General features: G+C 46.3%; 7 protein-coding genes across 7 annotated transcripts; 1 reads left to right on the forward strand and 6 right to left on the reverse strand.

The window, feature by feature from the left end:
* Positions 1-1134: 1134 nt before the first annotated feature.
* On the reverse strand, positions 1135-2899 carry Triagg1_10926 (uncharacterized protein; the record flags this gene model as incomplete). Its single annotated transcript, XM_062895051.1, has 5 exons — positions 1135-1297; positions 1361-1527; positions 1586-1900; positions 1951-2751; positions 2813-2899. 5 exons carry the CDS (start codon positions 2897-2899, stop codon positions 1135-1137), a joined length of 1533 nt encoding a protein of 510 aa, XP_062750111.1.
* Positions 2900-7491: 4592 nt separating this feature from the next.
* Positions 7492-9142, reverse strand: Triagg1_10927 (uncharacterized protein; the record flags this gene model as incomplete). The annotated part of the gene is made up of 6 exons (XM_062895053.1): positions 7492-7731; positions 7801-8039; positions 8103-8169; positions 8231-8295; positions 8350-8392; positions 8462-9142. 6 exons carry the CDS (start codon positions 9140-9142, stop codon positions 7492-7494), a joined length of 1335 nt encoding a protein of 444 aa, XP_062750112.1.
* A 987-nt stretch (positions 9143-10129) lies between these two features.
* Triagg1_10928 (uncharacterized protein) lies at positions 10130-11923 on the forward strand (the record flags this gene model as incomplete). The annotated part of the gene is made up of 1 exon (XM_062895054.1): positions 10130-11923. One exon carries the CDS (start codon positions 10130-10132, stop codon positions 11921-11923), a length of 1794 nt encoding a protein of 597 aa, XP_062750113.1.
* Positions 11924-13838: 1915 nt separating this feature from the next.
* On the reverse strand, positions 13839-15816 carry Triagg1_10929 (CAZyme family AA2; the record flags this gene model as incomplete). The annotated part of the gene is made up of 5 exons (XM_062895055.1): positions 13839-14108; positions 14186-14548; positions 14628-14922; positions 15008-15069; positions 15154-15816. The coding sequence occupies 5 exons, from the start codon at positions 15814-15816 to the stop codon at positions 13839-13841; spliced, it is 1653 nt and encodes a 550-aa protein (XP_062750114.1).
* Positions 15817-16866: 1050 nt separating this feature from the next.
* Positions 16867-18579, reverse strand: Triagg1_10930 (uncharacterized protein; the record flags this gene model as incomplete). Its single annotated transcript, XM_062895056.1, has 1 exon — positions 16867-18579. One exon carries the CDS (start codon positions 18577-18579, stop codon positions 16867-16869), a length of 1713 nt encoding a protein of 570 aa, XP_062750115.1.
* A 1410-nt stretch (positions 18580-19989) lies between these two features.
* Positions 19990-21020, reverse strand: Triagg1_10931 (uncharacterized protein; the record flags this gene model as incomplete). Its single annotated transcript, XM_062895057.1, has 4 exons — positions 19990-20029; positions 20074-20496; positions 20586-20635; positions 20697-21020. The coding sequence occupies 4 exons, from the start codon at positions 21018-21020 to the stop codon at positions 19990-19992; spliced, it is 837 nt and encodes a 278-aa protein (XP_062750116.1).
* Positions 21021-21677: 657 nt separating this feature from the next.
* Triagg1_10932 (uncharacterized protein) lies at positions 21678-22719 on the reverse strand (the record flags this gene model as incomplete). The annotated part of the gene is made up of 2 exons (XM_062895058.1): positions 21678-22328; positions 22387-22719. 2 exons carry the CDS (start codon positions 22717-22719, stop codon positions 21678-21680), a joined length of 984 nt encoding a protein of 327 aa, XP_062750117.1.
* Between the last annotated feature and the right edge of the window lie 527 nt (positions 22720-23246).

Consider the following 23246-nt stretch of genomic DNA (forward strand, 5'->3'; position numbering starts at 1 on the left):
AAACTATTTTAATAAATATAAAAAATAAAACTTATATATTTAATTATATATCCTAGATTAAGGTAAAAAGCTAGTTTTCCTAGCTTTTTATATTAAATTAAGGTAAAAAGCTAGCTTTCCTAGCTTTTTTATTAAATAAGTATAACGCTTTAAATTAATTTATTAGTCTATTATTAATTTAGTCTGGCCTACCCTATAGGCCTGTAGTTATAACTATAAGAGTTAGGTTATAATAAAAGACTTTATATAATACACTAATAGTATACTATAGTAAGTGGGAAAGGTAACTTAGAGTAAAATAATATTATTCTTTATATTTATATATATTACTCTTAAGAAATTATTTTATATTAAGCTAACTAAGAAAATATAAAAAATATTATTTAATAACTAAATTATATTATTTCTCCAAAAGTAAAAAATACTACCCTATTATATTAGTTATTAAAAGCTAAATATATAAAAGTTAAGAAAAAGGAACTTTATTATAAGTTGTTTTTATTATTTTATTAACGCTATACTATCCCCATTTGCAAATATATAAATAATAGTAAGGGGGGTTGCCTAATATCTCCTTATTAAGCTAAAACCCCCTAACTTAAGGACAGGCGTAATAAATTAGCAATATTAAAGATAATAGTTATTTTATAAATAAGAGTATAAGCACTAAAAGCCTGTCTTCGCCTATTGCTAAATTAAATAGTAAATATCGCCGCAATCTTATCTTCCGATATTTTATTATCCTCTGAAGTTAATAATAATAATAATATTAAAATCTTAATAGATTTTTATTTCTTACTTTTAGGTAAAGGATTAATAGGCTTTATATATATACCTATAATAGCAAAATATTTATTAATATAATTATTTACCTCCGTTATGCCGAAAGTATTACAGATATAATCTATATACTTTATAGGTAAATTATCGCCAGTTACCCTTACATAAATACAAGGCCCAACTTCTGTTTGCTTAGCATTCAGCTGTAATACTTGAACTCCTCACAATTACCAATATGCGATAGCTCTTGAATCTGGGGTGGTGATATATTTGTATGTGTGGAGTATTACAGCCACTATTGCATCAGGTATCCAATGCGCAAAGCACCATCAGGACTCAGAGACCACCATCCCTTTACTCCACCTTCCTTGGGATCATGTGAACATTCACCGGGCCCTTTTCCCACAGAGAATAGGTCTTGCTTCGATCATCCCAGCCTTTAGTTCCTTCAGCCAGCTTGATATCGTACTGCATTATCACACGAGCCAAGATGAGACGCATTTCAGAGTATGCGAGGCTTTTTTGGAATGTTAGTCAATGGCCTTGAATTATCACAGTAAACGAACGAATCATGACTTACTTCTTGCCAATACAGTTCCGAGGGCCTGTAGAGAATGGCTGAAAGCACTCTCGCTTATCATTTGCGAATTTCGGATCACCAAGCCACCTCTCAGGAATAAAGTCATCAGGCTGCGTCCAATAATTCGGGTTGCGGAACAAAGGCCACTGCCAAACCTCAACAATGGTCTAAATTGATGAATCAGAGGTTTTGATTCCCACTGTATAAACGGGAAGGATAACCTACATCTTCGGGAACATATTCTCCAGCAATCATGGCACCTCCCTCAGCAGTGAGTCGTGGCAAACCACTGACGACAGGTGGATACATGCGCATAACTTCGTCAAGAACGGCCAGCATGTATGTGAGATGCTGCACACTGGTAATGGTAATATCTTCCGCACTGTTAAAGTTTGTCCGCACTTCTTGGGCCAGTTTTGCTTGGACTTCTGGGAAAAGACCTAGGTAATAAGCAGCGGCAGACAAGGCTGTGGCTGTGGTTTCAGAGCCCGCAATGATAAGGATGGCAGCATTGGACGTGAGCTCCTCAAAGGTAAGAGACTAGACTTCAGTTAGTATAACCTCGCTCATGTATGAGCTGTTCAACTTACTTCTCCATTGCGCTTTGTTGTCATTGATGTCATGAAATCGGGGCGGTTGGATCCAGTTTCGAGACGCTTCTTAACCTTCATGGCGGAGAGACGTTGGTTCTCGGCATATTTAGTCGACAGACCTTTCGGCATGGCATATGGCAAGATGAATTTCAAGAAGCGCCTAGGGACTATTTTGAGATGTTTGAGGGCACCAATGTAGACCAAGTTCTTGACGCTGTTAAAGATGAGCTGAACCCAAGGATCGTATGTGGAGCTTTGGAGACAGCCAAATGATTCACCAAAGGCCAAATCGCCGATGATGTCGAATGTCGCATAGTTGAACCAGCGAACCATGTCAATCTCTTTAGTTCCGTTGGCGCCACGCTCCTCGAGAGACTTCATGAGTTCATCGACGTAGTCACGGATGATGGGCTCCTGGTCCAGCATGGCCTGATGAGAAAAGCCATTTGCCAAGCTCCTTCGGTAGCGAGTGTGATCGGCGCGGTTGGCACCAATGATATTGTTTACATGTAATTCTTGACGTATGGGATCCTTTCGGTGCTCCGGCTGTCCGGCCTTGCGGTGACCTCGAATGTCATTCATGGCATCAGGGTGACTGAAAGACAGGAAGTCGGGAGCAATGCGGACAATGGGGCCATACTTGAGATGAAGATCCAAAACGTCGCGGTGGCCCTTACCGCTGATCAGGAGGTGGGTGTAGGGGAAGCGAGAAATGGCTGCCAGCTTGGGTCCGGGAAACCTGCGCAAGGGGTGAAAGTAGAGATTGTAGATGCAAAGCCAGACAAGGTAGCCAAAGCCCTATATAACAGCACCAACTTGTCAACACGGTGAAAAGTCGCGTCACAAAAGTTAAACTTACAAACACTATGACGGCGAGTGGAAGAGCCAAGCTGAGCTTGACTGGGATGACGGCTTTTGCAGCGTCGTTGCTGATGAGAATACCCATCGCGAAAAGCTTTCGAATTTACTCGTCTTCACCAAATGTGTTTCCAATAATCGAAGGATCTATGAGAAGAAGGGAAGAGCGATTGTAATATCTGCCAGTCCATGTAGTGGCAGACACCACTTTATATATAGCGGACTTGACTGTTGCATTTGCAACATCGTATACGGCAATGTCCCCCGACTACTCCCCTACAATACACACGCAAGCAACCACACACGCAATACTACTACGTACTTCTGCTACCCCCATAGTCTGTCTCAGGTGCTCCATCCTGCGATCGTCGACGGAAACCCTGCTGTGTGATCGGAGATGCGGCCTCGACGCTATCTAACGGGAGATGTTAACAACCCGCAGGGCGTCCTTCGGTAGCCGCCACGATGTTGGCGTTGAGAAGGGTTCAAAGGGGGGCGGCGCCGGAACAATATCCGTGGAAACTCCTCGGAGTAAAGCCACACGCATTGCTGCAAGGAGCAAATATAAATGAGCCCCCTGCACTCGAACAACATCAATGTAACCCTCCGTGGCCTCTGTCTGGCCACTCCGCAGTGGGGCGGAGACACAAATAGGTTGCCTTGATTTTTTTTTACGTGTATCGAAAATACATACAAGATTCCACATCTCCCTCGCACGAGATGATGTCGTGTCGAACTGCGCGGTTGCGGAAATAAACCTGGTGGCATAACCAAGTCCGCATTACCCCGTAATATGCGGAAATGCCTGGTGATGGATGGTGACCAAGCGCCTTGTCAGATGCGGCCGAAACGGCGATATCACCGTTGGAGAGAGTTACATCCGTTGCATTCTACCGCGTAAAGTACTGGATGGGGTAAATACATGCATAGATGATGCAACTGGGAGCACTCTCTCCTGTAGTTTGCTCATCGAAGGCAGGACAATGCTAGGTGGGCGGTTATTCATCAGGTAGCATGTGACAGCAAGTCCGCAAGCACTCTATCTGTGATTCTTAACCAAGTTAGCTATGGTGACGCAACTTACACAGTACATGTATGGGTTCGAGGAAATTGGCCGAAGGGAGATGTTGACAGATAATTAATGCACGAGCGATAATATAGAGATTACGAGATAGCTAGGCAAATCAGCATTGCTTGCTCACGTTGTCAGTTGTGACTCAATAACAAGACCTGGACTAATATCGCCGATATTTTACAAGTTTGCTGATTCAAGTTTGGCAGGTTAATTCTAGGAAATGACTCGACAGCATTAATAATAAAGCCACCGTTTACAACTTCTAACAAGCTAATAATGCAACATTCGCTCGGACGGCCATGCAGGCCCTGGGATAAATATTCCGTAGTGGAGGCTGGGTTGTCAAAATCGGGGGCGGGGGTTTCCACCCCGGTTGGTTTAACAGTTCCGTGGAAAGATTACCCTTTTGAACTATCCATACGAAAGAAAGTCAAATAATCACAAATTATAGGTTCATGAACCCAAGAATCTTCAAAGCACTGCCATAGTGCAGGTTTAACGCTATGGAAGCTGAGCATAGTGCCTAGAGAACTCATGTTGTAGCTGCCTGTTTAGCTTAGAGTCATGCTGTTTGTTTTCGTCTGTCTCTTTTCAGTCCGGGCTGGCCTCGTACTATCGCAGGCAATGCAATTCATCTGATTCTTGACCTTCTCGATTGTATCCGCCTAAGCAAAGCTATCTTGGGATTCGACAGCGACCATTCAATGTTTACATAGATGTGTTGTTGGATTAACCATACATACCAAAGGTCTGAATAAATTGCGATGAACGACGACCACGCTCGACTTGCTACTGAATGTTATTGATTTGACGCCAGGGGAAAAAACCGGCGAACTGATCATCTGTCATGTCTGATATGGGCATGCGCAAAGACAAGCAGAATCTCGCTCCCACAGGTCGCCCTCCACTTAACTCCATTGGTTAGTTTTATGTATACAATGAGGTTATTGATGTGCTAAACGAAGTAAACTTCAACATGTTTACGATTTAGTCCCACATTTACGGTCATCACCCCCAAGGATCATAATGGAAATCCGAGCGTTTTTGGAAAGCTAGACAGCTAGGACTTTCTTTATTCATTATCTCATATGAAGCTTAAACCACAATAAAAGAACTTCTTAGATATTCAACCACTGAGAATAAGGACTGGTACTTGGGTCATGGCCAAGATAGTCCTTTAACGTTTTCTCCTCAGGCTGCCCATCTCCTGCACGAAAGACAGTATCCCGCAATCGCCTTGCAGCATCTTTGCCGAGGGTTTTGGTCTTAAACTCACAGCCACACATATTCAAAGCAAACACTCGACCACTGACCGACCAATTAGATATGAAACTTGCATACAAGGAAAAGACCATGCGAAGGCACTTACAGAACATATGTATAGTACCCAGCGTCATATCCGCTGACAATCATACGAAACACAGACTGTCCATGACTCCAATCTCAGCCATCACCGGTCGCCTATCCATCATGCATTGCCAAGATATCAGTCTGTAGTCTGTCGAACATCTCGGCTAAATTCGCTTGTTCGAGTTCCCCATGAGTAGCCGGACTGTGGACAAGTATATCAAAGTATGATCAGAAGGGATTATAATTCTCTTGACTGGTAAAATTTTGGGGGTCATGCGTGGCCAGTTTGGCAACATCTTTGTCACTCAGTGGCGCAGGTGGCCATTCGTCCTTATTATGATTTTCCTGAAACCACACAGACGTGTGTTCTGGAGAAACATAAGACTAGTGATAGGAGAGGGTTTTGATATGACGAGCTTCCCAAACAAGCTGTTCAAACATGAGACTTGGCGCCTCCACGAAATCTCTATGTAGGATAATCTTGCATATCTGACTTTGGTACATAAAGAATGATGGAGGTTTCCAAGCTCATGAAAGAGCTTTCGGAAGTCCACCAAGCTTAGCAAAACCGGCTTCAAATATAGCTTCGTGCAGTTCATTAACAAGGCGCAGGAAGGATAAAACCGCGTTCCATCTGACTTGGTAAATCCCCACTGTGTTGCATAGCTTTCGCCGTGTCTATATTTCCCCTCGCGAGGAAAGAAGTCAAAATATGCATAACCAAGAAATTCATCTGATTTCCTTGTGTTCCAGACAGCATACATAGAAATATCCTGATGCCAGATAAGGGACTTCTTATCCCCTAGCATAGACTGTTGGTCGGGAGTGATGGGCTCGAAGCCAGTATCAAATATATATCCAATTGGAGAAAGATTATGCGCCGTTGGGCAGAACGTCGGTGGGGGATCCCACGAAGAGCGAAATAGGTGATGGTGTAGAGCTAGAAGAGATCCATTTGCGCCCAAGGCGATGGACACAGTCGCTACTTTTTCAAGCTTTACCATGGATCCTGACCTTGTTATTCATGGGCACCTGTTTGGCTCAATATAAAGTTAGGGACAAGTCATGTCAATCCGAAGAGTATTCCCTACGTCGCCCAACCGATTTCAGTACGTACCTTGGCATGGCATATAAGTACTATATAAACTTACTATTTGATATAAAGAGTCCGCATCGTCAGAGATTGAGTTGGAAATAGTGACATTCACTGGAGCTCCTGTTTTTATGGAGAATGGCACATTCTGCGTACCAAATCCAGGGAAAACAACATATACTGGCCCTCCTTCTTGCGAGATTGACAACACATGGGAAGAAATTACAGCAGGCGAGTTTACTGCCTGGATTAACCTCTTGTAATTAGTATTAATGATTGTGATGCAGGAAGATATTTTCGAATCACTGCTGAAGAAGCCATCGAGGCGTTTGGATGTGCCTCGGATGTTTATTGGAATGACAATGTGGGTGGCTATATGGCAAGGTATGTGCTCTTTGGATGTTGAGCAGTGATCAAGTTATACTGATCGTACTAGAATTGGCATGTTCCATGCTCTACATCGCTTGGTATGCCTGAAATGACTCTTTCAAGATTTCGTATCCTTCAGCTATATGGAATGAACTTAATGTCAGCGATTAGAACCGGCTGCGGCAATCATTTTGGACAGACTATTATCCCCCGTCTACACATCCTAATACAATCATCCACCAAGGTATGCACGAATGATTTAATCCTAGCGTTCAAGATATTACATAGTTTACTAACAAGATCTTGATGTTTATTATAGAACATTGCATCGATCATATTCGACAGATGCTAATGTGCTCGGGAGACATGACCTTGATACCTACAGAATGGACGGATTACTTGGGAAGAAACTACGTCAACTCCGATGTTCCGCATACATGCCGGAATTGTGCAAAACTTCGAGATTGGGTAGTCTCACGGCACAACGGATCAACCATGGTGTCTGAGTCCTCGGTAGAGCACCATGGAAAAGGCCAAGATCAATAGTGACTATAACAGACAAGAGTCTACCATCGAGGGAGAAAACCACAACACACGCCGCCCGTATTAAAGCTGCAAATGAATCGATAGCAGGTATCAAGACCAAATGTGTTCGTAACTGCATGTACTCCGTATATATCGGGTATTCTAGAATTTTTGTTTGCGCCCTGCTCGTCTATGCCGCAGTCAAGATTGTTGTCAAAGCGCCCGCTCCCATTGCGAATGCCACTGTCCGTATTTACATCGTCACATCCTAGACCTCGTTCACAGCGTCCTTCAGGTCCTTGACGTCTATTTGCCCTTCCTTTGCTTTTGCGTTTCCAGGGTGACGGCTGCCCTTGTCCTTGACCTTCTTCTCCTTCTTTGCCGGCGGGGGGTAGGCCTTGATGGCAATCTCCTGCCACTCTTTTGACGCTTGGAACTCTGCCTGGATCGGGGCCAGCAGCTCGTTTAGTGATTTGGTGACGGCCGCCTTGAGAATTTGTGGTGACAGCTGTTGAATTGGTCAGTGTTTGTACGGATTACGAAAATCAAGAGCGGAAATCGTTCGACTCATACGTACCACGTCATTTCTGTAATCCTCGTGCATCTGAGAGATGCTGCTGTAAACCAATGGCTCCAGGCCATCTCTCTCACGGTCGACGACAAACTCTCGCTTTCCCTTCAGAGCTGCTACCGGCAGCAAAACGTATTCGACAAAGGCCAGGATGCCGTTTTCCTCAACCACCTTGGGGGTGGCAACGGCCTTGCGGATCTTCTTGGCGACGACGTCCGGGGCATCCAGGAGGTCGATTTTGCTGTCTATTTATCGCAGATCAGCGTCAAATCTTTAAACTCTTGTTGCGCAACTAGCGAGACCCTTACCCTCGTCACTGGAGCTCATCTTGGCGCCCTTGAGGCCGGGAACCATGGGGTTCATCAAGTGGCATCGCTGCAGTATGTTTATTAGGGGGTGTTCGACAGATTGATAATGGGGTGTTTTGCAGGCTCACCTCCTTGTATCCCAGCTTGGGCAGCCAGTCCTTGGCAGCGATGAACAGTTTGCGCTGATCAAGACCTAGAGCACATTAGTATAAGTTGACTTGTTCGGCAGGTGGAACACTGTACATACCACCAAACTGAGCATCCACATCCAGGTACTGCTCATCAAGAACCTGCAAGCATAGTGACTCAGCAACAAGAACTCGCCACACGTCAATGCCATGACTACGACGCCAACCTACCTGGAGAATGGGGTAGAGCAGGCCGGACAGAGGCGCATTGTCCGTCTGCTTGACCACTTCGGCACCGGCTCTCTTGGCATCGTGCTCTGAGATGACCGACGACAGCTTGTAGACGTCCATGATGTATTCGGGGCTCTTCTGGTACGAGCTGCCCTGCACAAACTTGAGCTTCTCGGTCGACACGCCGACGGCCTTGAAGATGGCGCTGATGACGAATCGGTAGAACTCGACGCGCAGCTCGACCAGCTCGATGGGGGCCTTGAGGTTGTCGAGGAAGCCGTGGATGTCGGCGAGGAGGATGGTGACATGGCAGCCGGCGGCGAGGTACTGGGCGATTTTGATGGCGGGAACAAAGTAGCCGCAGTGAGGACGGCCAGTTGTCGCAGTGCCTAAGGAAAAGAAACAAAACGTCCCATTGTTAGCAATGCAAACACACATTGATCCTCCCGTCTCCCATCTCTCGTCTCTCGTCTTCCATCTCTCGTCCCCCGTCTCCAACCTCTCCAATGCAATGGTAAAGAGACAAGGCAAGGCAAGGACAAGAACAAGCCAAAACATACCCCAGTAAATCTTGGGATGGCGCCCCTCGTCCAGAATCTTCTCGATAATCTCCGGGTTCAGAATCTCGGCAAGATTCTCGCGGATGAGCGCGAGCTTCTCGGATGCGTCTGCGGCGGCCATGGCGCTCCCCTTGTCTGAGTCCTTCAAGTGCCCTGATTCGATGCTTCTGGTTTCTCTCTGTTGCAGTGGTTGGTGATGTAATTCGCAAGCGTCGTCTGTTATTCAACCTGTTTCTTCTTCTTCTTCTTCTTCTTCTTCTTCTTCCAATTATCGAACCAAAATGTCCTTTTATCGCGGGGCAGATTGACTCACCCAGAATCAATGGCGGGGTGGTTTTTTTGCGACTCGGCGATTCATCGGACCGCAGCGGAGGTACTTGCCAAAGGTATCTTTTTTTTTGGGGTGGGCCAATTCTGCGTATGTAATCAATGTTAGTCAGCGCAACAATCTTCAACTAATACATGGCATCCCAGCTCTGAATGCTCTACAGTTTGGTCAGCAATATTAGATAATGGTATTAACAACGTAATTTTGATGTAACTCAAGAGGGCTGCTAATGACCAACTGATGGGACTTTGTACACCGCTGTATAGATGAAGGCCCCTGGTAATTACCTAGGTAAGTTGTTTTATGCCATTTAGGCAATTCCTTCTCCCCCCAGTTTCTCCATTACAGCAGATGCCGAAATATCTGCCGCCTTAGTCACTCGTATTAGCTAATTCAAGTAGTATTTTCCATGCCTGCATGGGTTTAACCTCACATGGTACTCCATACACTTCATCGCTATTCGCTTTGTGTTCTACCTTTATTTTTCAGCTGTGGGACGCTTTGCGGTAACAATCCGGCTTTAAGAAATAAACTCGGTTCTTGATTACTATTTCATAATGTGAAATTAAGCCGAGGCCACGACATCTATATAACTTGCCTTGAGTAAACAGATGATGATGAATCATTTTGTCCATGAACCATTCTGAAATCAATCTACATCATTGATAACATCTCGATTGCCGAGCCTCACTTAGTCTTCTCTGTGCTACTATCCTGTACCTTTGCTCAAGCCAACATCAAGGCCAACCGTTGGCACCTACTCATCCCATTGCTCGAATCATGGCTCCTGGAAATCACGAGTTCCTCGTAGAGGCCGAGTCCTTTGATGAATTCGGCGGCTGGGTCTTGGATTCCCAATTCGAGCTCGAAATGGGATCGCCGTACCTTCTGGCTCATGGCAACGGGACACCAGTGGCTGATGCTACAACCACTGTCAAAGTATCAGAATCTGGCACGTACAACATCTGGGTTCGTGCCAAGGACTGGGTTCCTGACTATCATCCCGGGCGATTCAACGTTGTCATCAATGGAAACGCCCTTGATACCACCTTTGGAGATAATAACAAAGATTGGAATTGGCAATTCGGAGGTCAGGTAAAGCTTTCTTCAGGCTCACTAAAGCTTGCGCTGCATGACTTGACCGGATTTTGCGGCCGCTGCGACGCTCTTTTCTTTAGCACCGCCGACGCTCCTCCTCCCGAGGCGGCGGATGAGAAGCAACGCTCGTGGCGAAGGCGGCTAAGAGGACTTCCAAACGAGCCGGTTGATGCGGGAACCTTTGATGTTATCGTAGTAGGAGGCGGAGTGCCCGGCATCACCGCTGCTCTGGCATCGGCACGTTTGGGACAGCGCGTGGCCCTCGTTCATGATCGTCCGTTTTTGGGTGGCAACGCAAGCCCAGAGATTGGACTGCACCCACGAGGAAAAGTCGGACGGCTCGTCGATGAGATATATGAGCGCCGTGAGAATGGTGACTTGATTGCGCTTCAAGTACTCCAGGCCGAGTCTAATGCGACGGTCTTTACGGATCATACGGTTTATTCAGCCGCAACCGTCAAAGGAAAGATTACTTCAATCGATGCCCGTGATGCTCGGAGCGGACGTGAAATTCGCCTCTCTGCATCAAACTTTATCGACAGTTCAGGAAAAGCCATCCTTGGAATCTTCGCAGGAGCAGAAACTCTGTTTGGACGCGAGTCCAGGGATGAGTACGGCGAAAGTCTGGCACCTGTACAGGGTGACCAGGCACATCATGGCAACACGCTATTCTTTCGTACTAAAATGGCATCATCGCCAGTTTCCTTTCCAGCCGTGCCCTGGGCCACAGAAGTGTCCAAAGAGTTCTCCAACCTCTCTGGTCAGCTTGTCAAGTATGGAGAAGAGAATGGCAAGGGTCCTCGTATCGAAGACGGCGTTAGCCCAACAGCTCGCCCACGCATGCGGAAAGAAATGACGCACTATTGGGAATATGGCCAATTCCTCGACCCTTATAAGAAAGGAGAGCATATTCGCGATCACCTCCTGCGTGCCATTTACGGCACGTTCTCTAATGTCAAGAGGATGGAGCCCGAAAAGTATGCCAACCTTGCGCTAGACTTGGTTGCTTTTGTGCCCGCCCAGGGAGAATTCAGGAGGCTCAAGGGCGATTATGTTCTTACGGAAAATGATGTCCGTAATCACAAAAAGTTTCCCGATGCTGTTGTGCAGAACGAAGGAGCATTTTGTCTCCATATTCCTGGTAACCAAGATTATGATTTCCGGCTTCAAGACTGGGAATGGGATGAAAGGGATGGAAAGCCCTACGACATTCCATTCCGCTGTCTCTACTCTGCAAATATCAGCAACCTGATGATGGCGGGGAAGCACATCAGCGTAACCCACGTTGCTTCATCAAACACCAAGTTTATGGGTAACGGAGGGCAACACGCCGTGGCCGTTGCGGCAGCTGCCCGGATATGCACAAAATATAAGACAACGCCCCGAGGTGTTTGTGAGAAGCACATAGATGAGCTGAGGGATTTGATTAACAGGCTCTCGGAAGGCGATGCCCCTGTACGCTCTAGCCACTTGTAAATTTACTCTAGGCATGCATTGTATGAGCTATCCTGTCTGTATTTGAGTGATACTGTTCTAATAATAAAGAAATATGCTTTTATTTATACCGTTTTGGATGGCTATCGACGTCTTTGTTTCAGGTAGCAGAACAGGATGCTCGATGTAATTTTGTTTCATTCACAAGTCTTAATCAGCCACGGCAGCATGTCTACGGATGAGATGCATAATATAATCCAAATGAGGATGAGGATACCTGTATACACATAATTGATGGTTATATACAATTATCGCCATCGCTTTGTGCTGGGGATTTGGAAGCAGGAAACCACAAGATATCAGAGTCTGGCCGCTGACTTTTGGTTTTGTCTTGATACTTGCATCAATCAATCTCCCCTGAGATCTTAGAAGATCATGATAGCCGTTAAGTTAAATGATGTTGCTCGATGAGGTGTAAAACTTACTAAGAAACCATTAAATTACCAAGAATTGTAGTCGAGAGGGATCTTAAGCTCAGCGCTTCATTACACCTTACATCTCTTTGAGCTTTGGTTAAGGAATTGAAAAGGCAACATCGGAAAGACGGAAAGATACCTTTTACCGAAAGATGCTTCTTGACGGGTAGATATCTTGCTGCCATAATCCAATACCTTATTGGCTAGATGAACTCATCTATCTGGGCCAGAGGAATAGGAATGACAACGTAACAAGAACCAGGTCGAAAGAGGTAACGGTCAGGCAGCAGGCCGTTGTATATCGGGAGACTATTCTATACACCTAGAACAACCTGCATTAGGAAGCTCTTGTGAGCATTGGTAGGACAGTGATAGGAACTAGCAGAAGGAAGGGGTGCCAGAGGTGTAACCGGGATAATTACGCATTACTAGTAGCGGAATGAAAGACCACTTGTATGGATCGGACTTTCGGAGCGTTGCCGCTTTCCGGGGCGTCTTAGTGTGTAAGGAATCCTCCGAAATGGCGGAGTCAGTACCCAAGAACAGGAATTCGGAAAAGCAGAAACTCTTGTGTATCTCCGTGGCCTGTCGTTGAGCTTTTCCGGAATTCCGAAGCAGGTTTAGAAGGGGCGTCTTGCTAGAACTGGAAATAATGGTAGCATTAGGTTGTCGTTCTGGCAGGGTGCTAGAAAGGGTCTTAGATGCGAAGGTGTCAAAGTAGTAAACATGGAACACATATATACCTAGGTAAGGTAGGAAGGCAAGATTCCTGGAGAAACCTTTAAAGAGTGAAAATATCACCATGGTCTACCTGAAAATACTGATATATACCCAATCACGATGTTTCCACCATCTGATTCCTTGTAGCTATGACTTTGGCAACAGAAACAGAATATTTCCTGAGATCCCAAGAGAGTAGAGCGAGAGATATTTGGCACCTTGATGATATTTCATTGGCACCCTGTCATATTTTGGAACCGTGCCAGCAGGGGCTCAAGAACTCTGCACTGCGCCATCCCTGAGCTTGCTACAGTACCACGCCTCTGTAGGTTTCCACCAATTACAGCGGCAGCAAAAGACCGACATATCTGCATACATACAGCTAGCCATCCTCAGCAACGCTGCTTGTTTCGACACCCATTGTCCGGCTTTCGCTTGCATAGAGTATAACGAGTGCTGGGATTAAATAAAGGGTAGAACTGAATTGCTGCCTGGTAATACTAAATGCCAAGATTACCTTACTCGGGCGATTATGTGGCTAGGTTAGCTCAGCATCTCGAGTTTAGGAACATGGGTCGTAAGTGGTTTCAACTTGCAGGGTTCACAGCCAGAGGAGAAAGCTAGGCGTCACACATTGATAGACAATCCTTTTCCGTCTCTAACTCTCTATGGATTGTATATACATTCAGTGTTAGTTAGGACTGGCTATCCATGCTGATCCTTGCTGTCTCTTATGCCCACTGTGCCTTGTTATTATGCACTTAGAGAACAAATGGCACGTCACCCCACGAGTTGAATGTGCTCGAAGCACTGCCCTTTGGACCTGTGGCGAGGACATCGAAAGGATGTTGAGGGGCACCCGCGTCACTGGCCAACCACGAGCCAGTATAGAGAGTGAAGTTGGTCCCTGCAATCTTGCCGGAAGCCTTCATGGGGGCCACCTCCGCAACCCACGGGCTGATGGTAGCACTAAAGTTCGAAGGCTGAGGAACGATAAGCGAGATGTTAGTATACTGATCAGCGTTGTAGACCTGAGGCGTAAATACTCTGTTAGCTACTACACTCTTGTTTGACATGTTGACGCCCAATTGGGGTTGATGAATCATACCGCTGCAGTCACATTGAGCTGTTGAAGAGTGACACCGTTGACAGTTTTCGTAGTTTGTGTGCTGAGACTCATCTGTGGCTGAATGGCATCAGACAGAGGGAATCCGGCACCTCCATTGTTAAAGGTCGTAGTCTTTCCACTGCCGTCTGTAACGTCAACAGTGAAAGAGGATATGCCTTGCTCAGCAGGGATATTGATGCTGTAATCAAGATACACAAAGCTTGGGCCGCAGTTGGGATAATCACAGATTGAAGTAGAAATGTTTCCAATGACGACAGGTGATGCGACAGGCAAAGCCGCACCGGCGCGTGAGACTGGCTTGACCAGGGCCTGGATACCACCTCCTAATAGAGTGTCGACGATCTGAATCACGTCCCAAATGGACAGGTTAGTTTCTCAGAGCTCTTATCTTGTTCTTGTCGGTGTTACTACCAGTACTTACTCTTAAAGTTAGACTGACTGTCAGCGTCTTATCCGCATTGACATCTATAGACCACTTTCTTGGCTTAACGGGCAGGGGTTGAAGAGCATCAGTTAGCTTGACATTTGGTGGCACCGTATTGATCATACGTTCGAATAGAGTAGCGCAGGTCTGGGAGAAGAATTCTTGTGATTCAGCCATTCGTGAGATCATATCACCGCCGTCGGCGTTGAAAATGCGGAAATCCGACCGCGTTGTCTCATTATGGCCAAATGCAAGGGGATTCTGAGAAATGTTGGCCACAAATTCCTTGGCACTGGTTGATCAAAAGATCAGTTACATGTCGACGGGATGGGTTTAGGGGGGGCTTAGTTGACCGCGAGGTGCCAAGGCAGACTTACACCTGGTTGTCGAAATTGCTTGTCGTCGTATCAAAAAAGACGGTATTGTCATTACCGAAAGGCTAAATGGTCAACATTAGCCGCCTCATGCATGAATAATCGCTAAGCCTCTGTTGGCCAAAGAGAGTGGATATGTATATACGAACGCCAGTAACTGGAGGGGGCTGTGGGTTCGGCACGATTTCTGGAAAATCCACACCATGCACACCTCCAACGGTATGCCCACAGGCAACAAGGGCAATCATCTCGGTCGTGTTGAAACCCTGTCTCACAAACTTTGCAGTGTGTGTGGCAAGGTCTTCCTGTGGTTCTGGAACACCAGAAGGGCCAGGGCCGGTTGCATCAACACGACCCGCCCTGTAGGGGAGGATGATATTTCCATTTGAGCATCCGCCAACTCCAAAGACCGCGCCCATGGCGAAAAGGTCAGATAACGAGGATCGGGTGGTGTATCTTGGACGGAAAAAGTCTAATGTCTCTTGGAAGCCGCTGCCGGGATTCTCTGGGCGATCCTTTTCGAAGACAATTGAGGCATCTATTCCTCCAGTGCCAGCTTGCACGTCTGCCGTGGCCATGTCATGGTATGCGTTTCTGATCCACTCAGCACCAAAACCACGTCCGATGGCGAGGCCACTGGCACTGCAGGGGACAGCAAAGGTGGCAAGACTGCCTTCGAAAGGGTTCTGCTGTTCGAACAACATCTTCTCAAGCTCGTCAGTTGCTTCATTTGGCCAGACATTGTCGGCGTTGGCGGGAAGCCAGAGCGAGCAGGTGGCCAGTGTATAGGCAATGGTCTTTGTCCAAGCCATGATCACAATGGTCTTTGGTAAGAAAAGAAATGTTAATGAAGATTTCGAAGAGAAGTATGAGCATTCCTTTGGCTCAGTTCTAGTCCTCTTTATAGAAAATGCTTCTTAAGAAGTGCTTCAACCTAGTAATTACCAATAGTGTTATTCGACCTGGTTTCGAGCTCTCGTGTCTGTCAATGACATGCATTAGGATGTGTTAAGCGCTGGCCCCAGCTTCCTATTTCAGTATCATGCTCTTTCGATGCGTATACTGAACATGGTCCGGACTATAAGAAATAAGCAATGCGTCTATTAATGGATGCCTACCCCTTACGACCTACCAGATTCGCTCGTAAGATTTAATAGCGTCAGTTTTGAACTTCAATCCGTCGTATTAGTAGTTACAGTCTGAGAATATCAGAGCAACAATAAGCGGTATGAAGAAAGAATACCTCTACATGTAACGGCAACCGGCAGCGATACATAGTTAGTACCTAAAAGAGCTTCCTATTTCGGAATCATACCTACATTCAAGATGTTAAAATGAAGTACATTGAGGTCTTTGCTACCTACCAACTTTGCTTGTATAGTCGAAGACAGGCGTAATGGAATCATAATGATAACCCACATACTGTCTGATGGCCGGAAGGGTGTAAAAAAAACAAGCATGGTTTTAGGGGTTTTATTAACAAAGCATTGAATAGTTGAATTCCGTGATACTATAGCCATTTGCGATTGCGAGAAGGTGGTTTCAGGGGATAAGGTGGTATGATGGGAGTCCGCCGTGTTGCCGCAATGCCGAGAGCTAAAAGAATAAAAAATATTAAATATTTATTTATGTTTATACGTAACCATTAATAGCATAGTACTGAGCGCAATTAACTAAATAAGACAAAGGAAATGACAAGGTTTCATCAATCTCTTGGTCCGTTCCATACTGGTATTATAAGCAAGCTCCAACAACGTTCCAAGATACCATCCGCCCGGAACCCGACCGCCAGCATCCTAATAATACATGCGAAACTAGAAGCCTACAAGTGAAAAGTTAAGGAAAGTGTTGTCTCTCGTCATTTACTTCTTCTTTCCAGCTCCATTCACGTTGCTCTCTGTCATCGCCCCCTGAGCCGCGTTGAGTCGGCCAAACTGCCACTCAGGAAGAGTGATGCCAGTCTGCTCATTAATCGTAGTCATCAGTGGTGGAAGCATCTGATAGACATTGCGCATGACATCGGTTGGTTCCGAGCCGTTACCCTGGCTTCCGGTATTCCAAACGCTAATCTTGGGCTCCAGTCCGCGGATGGCGCTGGCGTTGGCCTTGGCGAGCTCGACAAGGGTGCCGTCCTTGATCATCATGTACTGGAGAAGACCAGCTGGACCACCAAAGGCAACGGAGAGCTTGCCGTATGCATCTGCCATTGCCGTGATACCTTCGGCTTCTTTGAGGGTTCGTACAAGGGCGGCCTCAGCGCTCCGAACACTTGCTTCTTGGTTTGCCTCGGCCGTCACACGAACCCTATATGCTTCTGCGTCGGCAGCCTTTTGGCTTTTATAAATCTCAGCGTCTGCCGCGCGTTGATTAGCCTCTTGGTTTGCCTCGGCCGTAACACGAGTCTTGTATGCGTTCGCTTCGGAAGCCTTTTGACTCTTGTAGACCTCTGTATCTGCTCCTCGCTGGCTCGCCTCTTGGTTTGCCTCTGCAGAGACACGAGTCTTGTAGGCGTCTGTATCTGCAGCACGTTGTCCTGCCTCCCAATCTGCCTTTGCCTTTGCATTGAGTTCATACGCGAGGGCATCTGCGGCTTGTTGCTTAGATTCACGGATAATCGTTGCTTTGACGACATCTTGGGCTCGAAGACGTTCCATCTCAGCTGCTGCACGCTTGACTTCGACATCGCGCTTTAGATTCTCATCTGTAGACTCAAGAGTGCGCTTAGCAGTGACGCGGGCGATCTCCACATCTCGAGTTAGAGCAGCTTGTTGCGTATGGAGACGCGCCTCCGCCTCCGCCCTCTCGATGTCCCTCTCCGTCTTCTGGACTGCTGTTTCTGCATTGATTTTCGCGATTTCTCTCTCTTGTTCTCCCTTCTTCTTGGCTTCGCCGACGTTGCCTCGTAGCTGAGCTTCAGCAACGTCGATTCGTGCCTGGTTCGTTGCGCCTTCGTGGGCCTTTTTGGAGAGCGATTCGAAGTAGATGGAGTTAGGAGCGTCCTTGAGCTCTTTGACGTTGGAGTTGTAGATCTTGAGGCCGAATTGCTGGAGTTCTCCCTGAATGTTACGGAAGATGCGTCGCTTGAAAACCTCACGTTCGGTGAAGATTTCTTCCATGGTCATTCCGGAAACCAGAACACGCGTTTCACCCTCAATGATGCCTTTGACAATGTTTTCGACATGATCTCGCTCTGCAACAACCCTGTTGCCGCTGTTAGAGCGAGCCAGCAGCATCGCATACTTGACGAGAGCATCTCCAGAGTCTTCTTGATGGCCTGAAGTCTCATAATTCTCATCTCCATCATGTGAGATTGTTTCTGCGGCGACTCCTCCTTTAATGTTGCCCCCGCGCTGATTTACGTCAGGTCCAACTGTGAATACAACAGGGAGAGAGAACTGCAGCTTCTCCTTTGTCATTGCCTGGAGGTCCATGGCATAGTCGTGGGGCTGAACACTGAAACGAGTGTACCGCTGAAAGGGCCAGACCCAGGCAGCCTTTGTGATTCTGACGGTACGAATACCCATGCCAGTGATGGCAAGGTACTCGTCCGGGGCAGAAATCTTGTAGGACGCCATGGTGACTTGTTGGTGTTTGTTTAGCGAGAATGTGTTTGGATAGCGAGTTGTGAGAGGGAATAATCAGAAACGTAACAAAAGAAGATGGATATGAGAGATGAAAGGAAAAAGAAAAGAGTAGAAAAGAGGAGCAATTTATGTAGATAACGAACAGTTGGTGTAACTCTAAACGTGAGTACAAAAGCTTCTTTGTTCAAAATTCTAGGGGGTGGCTCAGATTGAACAAAGATCACAGCGCGCCAATTTATACAAAGGCCAATGTGCGCCGAGACAAAGGAACCCCCCAAAGTATGCCCATTGGATTGCCCCGAGAGCTGCTCCCTCGCTTTTCCGCCTCACAATCATTGGCTTATAAGGCAGGGCTGTCTAGTCCAGACAACCCGCTCAACCAGAGGTGGTATGATGCAGGGCTCGGCGGTGGCGCAGCGATCATGATGTTCCAGAAGCTTTCCGATACAGGACGCCAAGGACACGAAAGTGAGGCGGATCGCGTCCAATTTGGCAAATGCCGGCAATGGACCACTCAGCCGCAGCGGCCTAGTAACTTTTGGCGTGGGCAGATTCGGCTCAGCTTGATGCAAGGTGAACTGTCCTACAGTCCCTTGATCATCTGACCGCTGTTTACACAAAGTATAAATTCCGATCTCCATGAGTTTATATGAGGGGTTTTTTATCTTGCCGTTTATGGATGGCATTTACAAGACGTGCGGATGTGGCATTCATTGATACGACGTGAGGCAATGCGGTATATACGAATGAGCCTTGCCTTGGTGAGCTTATGGCGATCGTAGTGCAGTAATATGATTGGATCCATGCAAAATGCAGGCCCCATTCACACGACAATGCATGGGGTAGATGTATGGGGTAAAGGGAATAAGCAGAACTGTAATAAGTTGTGAAGTAAAGTATAAGTACTACCTAAAGAAGGAAGAGCTTTTCTTTATTTTAATCTTGGCAATTCCAATAGCATTATTTATAAGAGGAATACGCAAATCCCCTTTCTATTAGAGCTTTGACAGCGATGCGATGCTGCAAACTCGGCCCTCTCAGCAACTTGACACAGTATTTCCGCGTCAAAGTCCTACACGTTCAAGCTATATGGGGGTGGATGCCCTAAGAATTATTTTTTTTCTAGCAAACTATGCGAAATAGAAAGATAAATGAAAGTACAACTTAAAATAAAAATCATGTCTAGGATATCTAGGAAACGACCACGGCAACACGCCCCGAAGCAGACAAAGAGTCTTCCGTATAGCATCCCAACGAATAACTGTCAGAAACAGTTTCTACGACGCAGTTCTCCTCTACAATTTATACATATTGCCCAACCAATCTGCAAGCATTGCAACCATTTCTTTCGTACAGCTGTGCCCCGTGTTCTCCTGTATAAACAGTCTGGGCTTGGTGTCTTTAAATGTCATGCTTCCGGTCCTCGTGGCTCTTCTTCTTTCTAACCATGATGTTGTATACCGCGCAGGTACCAGTTTGTCGTACTCGCCATTGCACATGAACAAAGGCACATCGCTGGGAAATTCTTCGGAGATCTTCCTATCACCCTCGCGGACAAATTCCGCCAATGCGCGCGGCCATCGACGCCGTTGCGGCTCGTCCATAAGCTTTTCCAACTGTTCATAACTAGCAGTTTCTAGCTCTTCTCCCTTGACACCGAGAGCTGAAGCGTCTATTCCCAGACGCTCCAATAAGAGGGATGTCAAGTTTGGGCAACCGACAACCATTGCGAAGGCGTCAAACTGGCCGGGTGCAGCCGACGCCATACGCCAGGCTGTATGGGCGCCTAATGAGACACCCAACATGATATTGTGCATGCGATTGAACTGTGGGAAATACGCGGGCAGAAAGTCGAGGACAAGCTTGAAGTCTTGTGTTGCGCCGGATATCATGGAGATTAAATCGACGCTGCAAAGACAATGCCTTGTTAATAATACTCAATTAAAAAATAATAGACAACATAAATCATGTCCTTTTAATAAGCTTGCACAACTTACGCATGGTTTTCATTACCACCCGACCAAGTCAAATTTGCTTCCCGACTGACCTATTGGGTTCCGCCCTTGTTAGATGTCATCATGGCGGCTTAGGTGGTGAGTTGCACATACCTGGCGATCTCCATGATTCCTCATGTTCATCGTAATGGCAATCATCTCAACTTTCTTCTTCCTGCCATCGGATCTATATCTATGCAAAATCTCATGGGCGATGCCTTCTGTAACCAGATATGTTCTTGTCCGGTTGTGAGCAAGATACAAAACGGCGATGTCTACCCCAGACTTTTGTTGAAGTTCATCTAATCCATAGACGTATATAGTAACACCACCGATTGCTAACGATGTTTTGCTTGACCGAGGTGTCGACAGAGGAAGAGAAAATCGTGGCTGCAAGCCATCTGGGGTTGTGCTTGGCGAAGGCAAAGTGTCCGACATCTTGGCGTTCGTTACGGGTGCCTCGAAGAATGAGTGAGTAAACGAATGATAGGAGTGCCAAGAAAAATGCACAATTAAATGGCCGAAATAAACGGACAGCCCAGACTAAAAGAGACGTGGCTTAAGAACCCCTTCCGTATGCCATCTCTATAAACGGATAGACAGCGCTGTGCAGGTATAAGTCGGCAATAACAAATGGAAACAAGCATTTGCCGGGCTCTACTTTTTTTGCCGGAATGCAAGGGGTTCGGCTGCTTATTCGGCCAGTTCGGTCAACCGTGCCGATTTGGACTCCGTACAAATTTCTCAACGGTACTATGGCCATCCAACTAGATGGAAGACATGGAATTCTATTAGCGTAGAAAGGGGCACACCGTCAGATCTTTACTACATACTACCTACTTTGAACTGAGATTGTTGGTTGTTAATCACGCTCGTAGCATGTGGAAAACAAAGTACGTGGTGGATCCAACGAAGCCGTGTCTCACTGAGCACATACTGAGAAGATTTGCGGCTTTTTGGAATGAAACTTGAAGTGCAATAATAGATAATAATTAACAAGGATAAAAATCTAATAACGCGAGGCGAATTCGCATCTATAGGGATGTACAGTTGTTTTCCTCCACTTCCTATCCAATCGCTTCCTTGCCCGTATTCTTAAATTTCTGCAAGGAGATCCCACACGCTCAAAGGGTGCTGCTTAAAGAACTCCAAAATGATCGGTGTAGCATTGAAGCTAGCAATGTGGTGGCCAGACACCTGGTTATCGGTATTTGGCGCCGTACTTGGCCAATCATGCCCAATTACGGCGTCGTAAACATGTTCAACCAGTCCAAAGTTGACCCCTGATCCGTATTTGTAGGATACAGTATTGGACGAGATTGGTGTGGTAACATTGCGGAGGCTCAGCCCGTCTCGTGCGGCCCATTGTTGGATGAAATGCGGGATTGATGGAAGACATTCCTGCTTGCGCGGACCGCCCTGGTAATGAATTGTAGTGTCGTTGCCACCGTGAAACTCGAGGAATGGAATGTCATGACGGCTAGGGCTACATGGGATCTGCACGGTGTCGGCTGCACAGGACGATGTATTGACATAAAAAGCACCAGATACGGGGGCAAATGCTGCAATCCGGCTGGACATTGTCTTGTCGCAAGCCAGAACATTGCAGAATCCGGCGCCATCCGACTTTCCGGTGGCAAAGATTCGGGTAGGATCAATGCAATACTGCTCTTGAACATGGTCGAGGATATCTGCGGTGAATTGGATGTCGTTTACGGTAACATTCGGAACGCCTTGCCAAAAATCCTTCAGTTATGTTAGTAGTGACGTGAAATACTGCTTCCAAGCGATCAAATTGCCCTACATTAATGCCCTGGGGATAAATGACAAAAGAATTCGCATTGAACTGGGGACTAGTTAATTCGTCTAATTCCAGTTGGCTTTCTGCGGTTCTTTCGCCTCCGTGGTAAGACAGGATCGCCGGAGTAGGGACCTCATTATGGTACGTTGGTGGAATCGAGATGAGATAGTACCTCAACAGCCCGCCGCTTGTAATTGTCACATTGGCAACGCTACCAGGTGACTGGCCATGGGGTAATTTCTTAAGGCATCCTTCCAACGAGATGGACGAAAGGCCTTTAGGTAGGACCAAGGCTTCAGCCAAAGCGGCGAAGAATGCAACCTTGAGAGACAACATGGTAGCCAGAGACAATAAAATCCTAATCCGGAAGAGAGAACAATGGAACACTGAATCACACTTTCCACTTACGTCAATTGTCTTAGATTATCTCTCCTTTTATATATAGCCACATTCTAGTATGAAAATACTACCCCAAGGGTCCGTCACATTTCCTGGGGAAAAAGTGCGGAGAACCCTGGAGAGAAGGCCCAACTAGACAAATTAAGGCCATGAGAATGCCGAATATCCAGCTCATGTTGGTAATTACCGAGTTTACCGGAATCATATGTTCAAATATTCCTCTCACCGTTTGTGAGGCTCCATAATTCTTAGGGCTGACTGGCAGTTGGATGGAAGTTCGGAAGACGGTAAGCTGGTTTGAGATCACGATTGTGTTTTAGGAACCTGACCATTAGTAAAACAGTTTGTACTCCATAAACTATTGAAAGTATAGAGTTTATTTGCCTGACTTGTAGCCTTAAGAAGTAGCTCAACTAGAACCTAAGCATCTAGCTTAGTAACTATGAAATAGTTGTGTTATTTTA

This window comes from Trichoderma aggressivum (genome assembly GCF_033847375.1).
Source record: "Trichoderma aggressivum f. europaeum strain CBS 100526 chromosome Unknown scaffold_096, whole genome shotgun sequence".
In the NCBI taxonomy this organism is placed as follows: domain Eukaryota; kingdom Fungi; phylum Ascomycota; class Sordariomycetes; order Hypocreales; family Hypocreaceae; genus Trichoderma; species Trichoderma aggressivum.